Source organism: Mytilus edulis, chromosome 1, assembly GCF_963676685.1.
Source record: "Mytilus edulis chromosome 1, xbMytEdul2.2, whole genome shotgun sequence".
Taxonomy (NCBI): Eukaryota; Metazoa; Mollusca; class Bivalvia; order Mytilida; family Mytilidae; genus Mytilus; species Mytilus edulis.
Genome location: NC_092344.1, coordinates 91070875 through 91082130, shown reverse-complemented (window position 1 = coordinate 91082130; position 11256 = coordinate 91070875). Strand labels below are relative to the sequence as shown.

The following is an 11256-nucleotide window of genomic DNA, read 5'->3' as shown; positions in this document are numbered from 1 at the left end:
TAACTGTTATCAGCCTGTGAAAATACTGGTTACTTATTCTATAAACTGTGATTAAATGATAAATTGGGTAAGTAAAACAATCGTCCTGCGTAAAATTAGGCCGTAAAATTTAACCCATATATTGTTTTCTCCTTTCTTAATTACATTCAAGCAAACTACCTCCATCCATTCAGTTCTTTATGAAGTATTAGTTTTCAGGTGGCATTTAAGGTTTCTATTCTGACAGGATCTTGAATATGTTATAGGGTATTGGTCAGCAGTTCCAAAAGAAGATTACTAAAATATCAGCAAATACTTTTATAAATCAGTTGAAGTATTGTGTATCTGATATCAAGACTGTCAACAACTCCTACAAAAAAGTATTTTCATTTTCTTACCAGTAAGTGTTGAAGACATAAATATTCCAAGTGCCTGATCATAAACAGATACACAGTGGCTGGAAAACTTTAAAATATTGTCTGTGGCCATTTGATAAAACCAGGAAAAACATAAGTAAAGAGAGGAATGTATTTATTTTCACAATAATCACAATACAACAAAATGTAAAAGTATTAACATATAAAATTTCTAATGTAAACTACTTTTTGATTTACAAAATTCAATCATGAATAAAAATATTTAAATACAACACTCTGACTAGAAAAAGCTTCATTGCACATACAAATAAATGCCTTTAATAAAATACCAGCTGACTAATAAAAATTTAGCCAATGTGTAACCAACATCATAATTAATTTACAATCCTGAAACAAATGACACACTTAGTTTTTTTTCTCATAACTTTTTCAATTATAAATATAAAACTCTATAATTTAAAAAAATATCTATTTTCATACCTAATATTGCTTCTTTATGTAGATTTAGAACTTTGAACACAAAAATTCCTATCGAAGTTGTTAGATGGCAAAATATTCAGAGAGAAAATTGTATTTGTACCTTGTGCAATTCCAGTGATATTGGCGCCAAGTTCCATTATATTTTAGAATGTTCGGCTCAACAATAGACAAAAGTAGATAAATGTTACGAAAGCATCATTTTGTAAACAGACCAAATATTTTAAAATTTCAAGCCCTAATGAATAGCAACAACCTGTTTGAACTAAACAATATGTGTAAGTTTACAAGAACTATTATGAAATGCCTAGAATCTCCTGGGTAACTCCTTTATGTCTCTACTTTACATTTATATCTACAAATTTATATTATGTATGTTCATTTATTTGTATATGTCTCTGTACCATTGTACTTTGGTTAACAAGAATAAAGATATATATAAACCACAAAAAGGACAGCTCATAATCAAGGTGAGACTGAAATCTTAGAATCACCATATCTAAAATTACAAAAAATCAGACTGAGACAAGACAATACAATAACAATTTAAAAACTGTGCCATCATCAAGATGTAGTTAACAAGTGCAAACAAAAACAATAAAAAAAAAAAAAAATCCAATAAACCCTTATCAACATTCAAATTAGAAAAAGTCTACAACATGATACACCAGCAACAATTTTGAAGTATGGTCATCTGTCCCTTTAAACTTGTAAATTTCAAATACATGAATGAAAATACAGGCAAATTTTTTCACAAAAAGGGGAAATGTACCATAATCAATATCAAATTAGGTGACCATTTTTCAGGATTGGCCCTTTATTTATTATAAAACAAATGAAACCTTTCCCCAGAATCAGAACCTGTCTGTTTTGGTATTTATTTTTTTTGCATCATGAACTGTCCCATTGAATAAATGCAAAAGCTATTGTTCTCAATGAAGTTCATTCAATGGGAACCTTAAATTTCTCATATGAAAACCAAACATTCATTGGATTTAGGTGGCAGTACAAAACAATTAATTTCTAGTTTTTTTAAGTCATTAAAATCAAATGAGAAAAAGCATTAAATATTCCAGGCTCTGCACACGAAAAAAATAGGTTTGGCCCTAACTGACTGTACATGAAAAAAACATGGGTTGGCCAGGAACTGAAGTTTAAGAAATTTGTAGACAAAGCAGGCATAAGCTGTTCAAATAACTTTATAAGAATAAATAGATATCAAAAATAAACTTACTGGCTTATCTGGATTTCAAATAATTTTTATTGCCCTTATGTGATAAACATAAGGACTAGATATTTATTAACCATATTATACAAGTTTGGCTCATTCTTTCATCAATAATACAGCAGTATTTCTAATTTATTTCTAATTTATTAAAATAGTAATGTAGAAATGTAGGTTATGAGGTATTCCATCTAACCACTTAAAAACCATAATATATGGAAAGTAAGACACAGTGAGCTAGTTAGGGTTAGTTAGTTAGAAGATAGACCACCAGTGATATATGTCTGTACCATCACATCCTCTACAAAACCTTAAGATTGAAGTACTGAATTCAAATATTCAATAAAACTTTAAATGCTTTTCAAAATGATATAACAAAAAATGTTTCAATTAAATGTGTTGCATAGTAACTTAGATCTTGAAAATAATTGGAACAAAATAATCTTCTTCAGAAGATAGGCACTGAAGTTAAGGAAACACTAACGATGGGACCATATAACTGACCTGAAATCTTAAAGTAAATAGAATGATTGATAACCCCAAAAACTGATGGTCAAAATATAATATAATATTACAATTCATCTTTTCCTTTTTTCTTCTTTTTCTTCGATAATAACTGCTGATACTTGTGCATTTTAGCCAGATCATCCTCTTTGTCATCTGTGACCTTGATCCAGAAATTAGCCACCCATTTTTCCCCTTTCTTCACTGGACATCCTCCGTGGTAAGTATGCATATCTTGTTCTCCTAACCACCCAGATTTTTGATTAACAAAATGATTGTACCAGATTATTGCCTTTCCCATTTCAGCTGTTACTTTCAGTCCTGGCAATCCACATTTTTCATTCAGGTTATACAACTCTTGTTTTGTAATTTCCTGGAAAAATATCTTAAACATGAATAATAATAACTAATTTACTACAAATAAAACAAATGATAAAAGTTGTGATAAGAAATGAAATGTTTGCTTTGACATCAAATTTAAATTGCCGCCTTTTGAATTCTAATGACTTCTTTTATTTTCAAACAAAGTTCTCAGTATAGGTCTTTAATTTTTCAGTATTATCCAGGGGAGGAATATCTTTTAAGGAAGAGAAATAAATTTTTCACTCATCTAGGTGAAACACTTAAAATGAATTGTTGATTGCTATATAAACACCTGATTTTTAAATACTGGTACGTCATATTCAATGCTCATAGTATTATATATCAGTCTAAATATTTATTGAGTATTCTAAACTAGCATAATTTTTTTTTTCCTTCAAAACTTGACACTTGTTTGAAAGAATTTATAATTACCAGTATGGTCATGTTTCTTTCAGGGAACTCAAACTACAATAGCTTAGTAATATTTTTAGTCAACAAAGGTCAACTCATCACAATTAAAAATTGCATAATGAAAGAACAAACATAAATTTAAGTGGGAACAAAAAAATAGCTAAACTGTGATATTGGCAGAGCACAGATTTCAAGACAACAAGGTTCAAATGAAAATTGACATTGTGTAAAAATAAAAAGAATCTACCTCTAAATTAACTGTTTCATTGTTTGCCACAGGGAAAGCTGTGCCTCCACCATCTTTAACATCATTCAGATAGAAAAATATTGTCATGTATCTAAAAACAAATGATCCATTGTTAATAGTAACAAATATCAAATTTCATCTAAAACGTAAATTATTCATAATAAATAGTTACCTATTTCAAATTTTATTTTCTAATCAATGCCTATCATTAAATAAAAGCATTGCATCAACTCTTTGAAAGGTTCATATGTTGCCTGTTACAAGGGACAAAGACAAGACACTATTGGAAATATTTTCGTTTTCCAGATGTGGTCCAAATTTCCTGTTGCTTCACCTCAGACAAATCAAAAGGCAGGAATTTTAATTGGATGTATCATTAATTTGTTCTTGTCCTTTATATGCAAGTATTATTTGTCACTGGACATTAAAAAAACAAAAAAAAATATCGATTTTATCAAGCTTATTTTGCAAGAAGTTGTTTCTGTCAGAGTCAATTCCTATGAAGTACTAAAGACAGAAACAAAGAATTCTTTTAATGAAAGGTTTTTAAACATAGATTTGGTGTTAAGCAATACAAGTTAATATTATCTTTCTTGCTTTTATTTTATTGGATTAAATCTAGAGTTTTTGTCACTGTTATACTAATAGTTTTTACCTGCATATTCTACAATTATTCTTTCTAACTTTATCACAACACAGTGCTGCTTTGTCTAGTCCAGACGAATCCCAATGTGCATGGTAATGACCTTTAATGTCATAGTTCACAACCTACAATAGCCATTTAAAAAAATATTTGTAGGACTGCAATACACTACAATGAAGGATGTTTTACAGATCAAACTCACATTTTGTAGATGTAGATGAAAAAATTAAATCAAAATAACTGGCACATTTATAAAATTTCAATACTTATTATATAGAGAATAATACATGGCAAAACCCATATCCTATGCCATATCATCCCGAGATACCAATATCATCCCGAGGGATGATATTAGTCAAGGGTGATACAGCAAATATGTGGGGAGAAGGTGGTTTAGTATGTACTCCAAATCCATGGCAGTATAATCAGTTTGTTGTTAGTAACAATTATCTGGCAGAAGAAGCTGTAACTTTAAATAATAACAATTAAACTGAGAAGAATGTAAAACCTTACCTGGAAATCACTTAGTTTCAATAACTCAACAGGTAAATCAACCAAAGTAGAGGCCCTGAAGTATTAAAACATGTGTACATGACCATGTATGACAGCTGACCTTGCAAGGGCTGTACAGCCAGTCAAGGTCGTTAAAAACTCCAATCATCATCATGTATGACAGTTTTCATTTGGTTTGTAAATTGTATGTATCAAATGAACAGAAAATGTGTACTACGAATTGTATTTAAAATGACAAGTTATAGTCTATATAAATTTGTGTTGCATCTCTTGTAAGCATAGGTTGCTGTCTCCTTAAATATTTATCTCCATGTCTTTATATTGATATACTTAGGTTTGTTTAATCTAGATTTGAAAAAACTCCAACATTATAATCGGAAACACAAATGAAATGCTCTTAAAGTTAAGGGCCTGTTACCTGATATTAGCCTTCAAAACCTTCCATTTATCTTCAAATAAATATAACAATTTATGACAATGATTTTAAAGAATGATATCTTTGTTTAATTTCTACTTATGTTCTGATCTGCAGTTAAAGTAGTTTGAAATTATTGCACGACTATTTAACGGTATTACTTTGCACTTTTTCCTACCTACACTTAGATAAATGTCAGCTGATACATGAATTTTTTGTGAGTCTTACCTGTTTATAATTCTGTTAAACACTTCATCATCAGAGGTATCTGGTTTGAGCCAGACTTGTCTACTGTAACGGGAATGCTTCTCTGGATGCGTCTTCAAAAAGGTATTCAAATAACGTTCAAAATGCTTTGGTGAAAAGCTTGACATTTCTGATTGTGTTATGTATTCTATAAAAGAAAAGGAAAAGAATATCATTGTAACAGGAAATAAAAGGGAGATGCCCCTGTTTGCATATCATAAAAAGTTAGTAAGGGACATAACTGAAGAATGGTAAAAGTGAAGCTATCCAAATTTGTACTTGATCTGTGTTTTTGGGTAATGAAAATAGTGTGAAAGTCTCATAACAATTGGTTGAGGCAAACTTAAGTTAGAGAATGAAAACAAAATATTCAGCATTTTTTTCATTTGTAAAGAGGCATAACTCTAGAACAATAAAAAGGGACACTCGAAAAATTCAAACTTGATCTGTATTTTGTGGCACAAACTTTGAGACGTACGTAGTTACGGACGTACAGATGGACAAGGGTAAATCTTAATGCCCCCTCTGCTACGTCTAGGGCATAAATAATAGCACAAACTTAAAACCATATTATAAGTCAAAGTTTAATATTAATATAGGATTGCAAGATGATTTTTAGGTTTTCTCTTCCCAATCTACCATCTGCCATTTGGGAAAATTACTTCAAAGTGGGGTTACAATTGTTATACAGTACATGATTTTGTTTTCATAATCTTGAGGCTTTCAGACTGTAAGAATATCTCTTCTAGTGTCAATTGAACTTGATAATAGCTCTTGAATTTACACACATTGTAATACAGTTTATACTGCAACTGTGCTATTTGCACTGTGAAAATGTTTTGACAGTACATGGATAAACTAAATGCAGTCAATAATTACAGAAAACTCTTTTTCGTGAAGTTAGTAATGTGTATCATTGGAACTTTATTTTTGATGACTTGAATACAGTTGAAAAGAATTTTTATGTGGTTTGCTTTAAATTTATCATTGTTTTTTTTTACAATTAAATTTTATTTGGAACAGTTTAAAGGTTTTAAGCATTGCGGTCTAAGCCAAGTCTTATAAATGTATAAATACATTTTATATTTTTCTTTATATATACAAACCATCATTGTCTTTGTCTATCTTTATTTCTTTGTACCTGTAATAAAAAGAATACATTGATTTCAAATTTAGACCTGTAATATAAATGAAAAACTCAGTAATGAGTTTTGTCAGTTCAAATTGTGGAGTTTTGCACAGTTTCAATATTAAGAATTGATGTCCAAATAATATGATAATTCAAAGTGGTTATATAACTTTTAAGGAATGCAAAACCCCCACTTTTTTAACAGGAGATTAAAAGACTTTTACTGAACTAAAACAGACTAATACTTTGAATCTTTAAAAAAATTTAATGTTATTCAAAAAGGATGAAAAGTACCAATTTGTTTTTGCAATTTGATTTTTGTGGCTAAGTTTCAAATAAACAAGAATGTGTCCTCAGTACACGAATGCCCCACTCACACTATCATTTTCCATGTTCAGTGGACCGTGAAATTGGGGTAAAAACTCTAATTTGGCATTAAAATTAGAAAGATCATATCATAGGGAACATGTGTACTAAGTTTGAATTCGATTGGACTTCAACTTCATCAAAAACTACCTTGACCAAAAACTTTAACCTGAAGCGGGACAGACGGACGAACGGACGGACGAACGGACAAACGGACGCACAGACCAGAAAACATAATGCCCCTCTACTATCGTAGGTGGGGCATAAAAATACTGACATGAATCCATCCACAGATTGTTCTACTTACATTAGTAAGATGTCTTCTTTATTTAAGTGTACATCAAAACCACCCATCAATGTTAACTTCATCTGTAAACAGAATAAAAATGTTCATTAAAGTGTGAATTATTCTTTAAATTTAACTGTAAAAAGACAAGAGTGCACACGCTGAAATGCCTCCCCTTCTTTACTTAAATCATTGGTATTATGTTGATAGTCCTAACTATAAAGCTTTATTACAACTGTCACATAAACTTAACATTAACCAAGAAAACTAAACTTAAAACATTGACCAATGAACCATGAAAATAAGGTCAAGGTCAGATGAACCATTCCAGACAGGCATTTACACCTAACAATTCTTCCATACAACAAATATAGTTGAGCTATTGCTTATTATAAGTTAAAGAAAACAGACCAAAAACTAAAACTTAACACTGAGCAATGCACTGCACAAATGAAGTCAAGGTCAAATACAACCTGCCCGACTGGCATAAAGATCATAAAATATTTCCATACATCAAATATAGTTACCCTATTGCATAGGGTATTAGAAAAACAGAGTTTGCGAAATCTTTTTTTCCTTGGTGGTCCTTGAGGAAAATCTGCTGGTTCTCACTATTAATTCTATTGAAAAATACTAAAATTGTGTCAGTCCTATGCAAAATTTTGGTGGTAAAATCCTGAGGACCGCCACTTTTCGCGAACTCTGGAAAAAAGACCAAAACTCAAAATCTTCACTTTGACCACTGAACCATGAAACTAAGGTCAAGGTCAGATGACACCTGCCTGCTAGACATGTACACCTTACAATCATTTCTTACACCAAATATAGTAGACATATTGCATACAGTATTAGAAAAACAGACCAAAACACAAAAACTTGAGCTATAACCACTGAACCATGAAAATGAGGTCAAGGTCAAATGACACCTGCCAGTTAGACATGTACACCTCACAATCCTTCCATACAATGAATATACTACTCCTATTGCTTATAGTATCTGAGATATAGATTTGACCACCAAAACTTAACCTTGTTCACTGATCTATGAAATGAGGTCGAGGTCAAGTGAAAACTGTCTGACGGGCAAGAGGACCTTGCAAGGTACGCACATACCAAATATAGTTATCTTACATGTATTACTTATAATAAGAGAGAATTTAACATTACAAAAAATCTTAACTTTTATTTCAGGTAGTGACTGAACCATGAAAATGAGGTCAAAGACATGTGACTGATGGAAACTTCGTAACATGAGGCATCAATATACAAAGTATGGTGCATCCATGTCTTCCACCTTCTAAAATATAAAGCTTTTAAAAAGTTAGTTAACGCGGCCACCGCCAGATCACTATCCCTATGTCGGGCTTTCTGAGACAAAAGTCGTAGGCTCGACAAAAACCAATTAAAAGCTAGATTTGCTATACATGTACTTGCCAAAATTAGAATAGCAAGAGCTCCATGATATAAATCAGACTTCAACAACTACTAAAATGTGTTTCTGGTTGCTATATATCATAAATGTATTTGATTATTGTTACTTACTTATATGAAGCATTGAGTTGTGTCATTTGAATTGTTTCACATTTGCTTTTGATGGGCTTTTTATAGCACACCATGTGATGTGGGCTTTTCTTGCCATTGAAGACTGTAACATGCATGCAGGTTTTTGTTCTTTGGTGGATAGTTGTCACATTTTCAATCATACCCCTTTTTAATATCTTTATATCAAATGTTTAGTATGCAATATTTACCTCCTCTAGATTAAGTCTTTTGTCATTATCTTTGTCTTGTAAAATAAATCTGTTACTATTGTCCCAGTTATGTGTTTCACTTGACTGCAAACCTTCTTCTATTGCCATTTCTTTCAGATGTTTGCATTCTTCTTTGGTGAGAAAATTTGATATTTCTGTAAATAATCAAAGCATAAAAGATAATTATTTAAATATCTAAATATTGTATGATCCTTTATCGAGTGTCACTGATGAGTCTTTTGTAGACGAAACGCGCGTCTGGCGTATATACTAAATTTAGTCCTGGTATCTATGATGAGTTTATTAACAACCACTGGGTTGATGCCACTACTGGTGGAGATTTATTTCCCAGAGGGTATCACAAGCCCAGTAGTCAGCACTTTTTGTGCTGACATGAATTGTCATTGATATGGTTATATTTATAAATTTACTGTTTACAAATTTTTCAATTTTTTTGAAATACTAAGGCTTTTCTACCTCAGGCATGGATTACCGTAGCTGTATTTGGCAAAACTTTTAGGAATTTTGGTTCTCAATGCTTTTCAACTTCTTACTTTATTTGGCCTTTTTAACTTTTTTGGATTCGAGCGTCACTGATGAGTCTTTTGTAGAGTAATCTGTTAGCTATCCATAAGTACCACTTTTATAAATTTTCAAGCATTATAAAAAAAGTTACAGCATTTTTAAACTGGGGAATTGGAGGTATAAAATCTTTGTATTGTGCTACCTTAACACAGTAAAACAGATCAAACCAACCACCAAAAACAAGCAATTCTCAAACAATGTATTCACTCAACACAAGAATTCCAACTTGTACCACTAGTCCCTTGTAAGTTTCTTGTTTCTGTTAATTCATATTCTAAGTGTCCATATTTTAATGACTGGTGGCCTCTGCATTAAGGTTATTTTTGTCTTCAGTTACTGTCTCATTAACGTACACACAACACTGTTCATAGATATATACATGGACGGATCTATAGTTGTGGTTATATGATTTTATAACAAAACCTTGTAATTCATTACCTAATATCAAAGGCTTCAGACTTAGGGTTTTCATTTCTAGTTGTCGTCCATCTTCAATTCTGATGTTCTCTATATGACCTGACTGAAAAGTACCAAATATTTAAAATAAGTTATGTAATGTCGCACAGATATATTTATAATATATATCATAATAAGAATACTTAAAATATACTCGAAGGTGTCGACTCTCATGATAATTAAATTATCAAAAATGGTCTTCCAAGGAACAATACCAAATTGTTTGGCAATTTTCATTTTTAGACCATGCAGTCGCATGATATGAGAAACAAATCTCCAGCAATAGAGGAAAAAAAAACCAATTTTCCCCATTATTTCACTTTACGAAGTTTAGAGCTGGTTTTCTTATGGATAACCAATCCAGAAAAAAAGGCCACCTTATGGCTATTTGTCCATCATTACTGGGCATCACAGAATTTCCTGTAAAATTATGACATTGCAAAAGAAAATTTCTAACACCAAATAGGAAAAATGATTCTTGTATGATATGTCAATAGTTTAAGTGTCGCTAATTCTCGGGTCAAGTGTTACAGATCCACAAAGTCAATGAGCATATAGGTCTATGATACACCTTATCACAGAAGAAAAGTGATTGTTGTATGACATCAATAGTTCAAGGGTAGAAAATTTTCGGGACAAGTGTTGCAGATCCATACTGCCATAAATTAATTTAAGGTCATTAGACATTACACGACACTGAGACTACTATACTGTTATAGTAGTCTCAGCAGACATTAGCAGAAATTTATCATGGTGAAAAAACAAATGATACAAGTTAATTCCTAATGTGAAACAGTTCATGTCAACAATTAGCAGATACCATAGGGGCTTGTTTTTTCTATTTTCTATGGTCATGCAACCTGACTTGAGTAAGGTGACCACTCGGCACTCCCCCTTTTTATGCCAACATATTTAACAGTACCTCGTGGCCATCAAGCCGAGAGAGTTTTATATTTGACAAGTTCTCGCATTTAACTTCATTATTTAGCGTTAAACAATACTGCTTTTCATTTTCAGCGGAACTAAAACCATAAATTTCAAAATAACATGTGAATATTAAAACTGAAAGTAGAAACGTCTGCATTCTAAGTTTTTCACTTTTTGTCCTCCACACAGGAGAGTACCGAAAAGAAAAAAAGTCGGTCAGATTTTCTTGAGAGTTTTAACACACCGATGGCTTTACCCTGTACGCATTTCATGCAGTATTAATGAGGTAATACGATTATTTGAAGTAGTGTTTATCTGTTGACGATATCCCCATTTGCTATCTGGCTATCGGACAG

The 11256-nt window shown here is 31.5% G+C and overlaps 2 protein-coding genes across 2 annotated transcripts in view; one reads left to right on the top strand and one right to left on the bottom strand.

Annotated features, from left to right (window-relative positions):
* Positions 1-493: 493 nt before the first annotated feature.
* LOC139494591 (transmembrane prolyl 4-hydroxylase-like) lies at positions 494-11091 on the bottom strand. The gene is made up of 10 exons (XM_071282754.1): positions 10896-11091; positions 9956-10037; positions 8933-9087; positions 7203-7264; positions 6507-6541; positions 5383-5548; positions 4740-4794; positions 4239-4351; positions 3584-3674; positions 494-2935 (listed from the first exon to the last, which is right to left on the bottom strand). The coding sequence occupies exons 1-10, from the start codon at positions 11055-11057 to the stop codon at positions 2630-2632; spliced, it is 1227 nt and encodes a 408-aa protein (XP_071138855.1). The 5' UTR covers positions 11058-11091; the 3' UTR covers positions 494-2629.
* LOC139494582 (uncharacterized) overlaps positions 11083-11256 on the top strand; it is a 19795-nt gene continuing 19621 nt past the window's right edge. The window contains exon 1 of the mRNA XM_071282744.1: positions 11083-11186. Within this exon, the coding sequence (XP_071138845.1) occupies positions 11182-11186 (5 nt within the window). The 5' untranslated portion in view covers positions 11083-11181. The remainder of the gene's footprint in view (positions 11187-11256) is intronic.

Bases quoted from the DNA above. Each gene is read 5' to 3' on its own strand.
- LOC139494591 (XM_071282754.1), bottom strand. From the start codon at position 11,057: ATGCAGACGTTTCTACTTTCAGTTTTAATATTCACATGTTATTTTGAA. The intron at 9,088-9,955 runs GTAATGAATTAC...GATTATTTACAG, and splicing joins TCTGAAGCCTTTGATATTAG to AAATATCAAATTTTCTCACC. The intron at 5,549-6,506 runs GTTTGTATATAT...TTTCTTTTATAG, and splicing joins GATAGACAAAGACAATGATG to AATACATAACACAATCAGAA.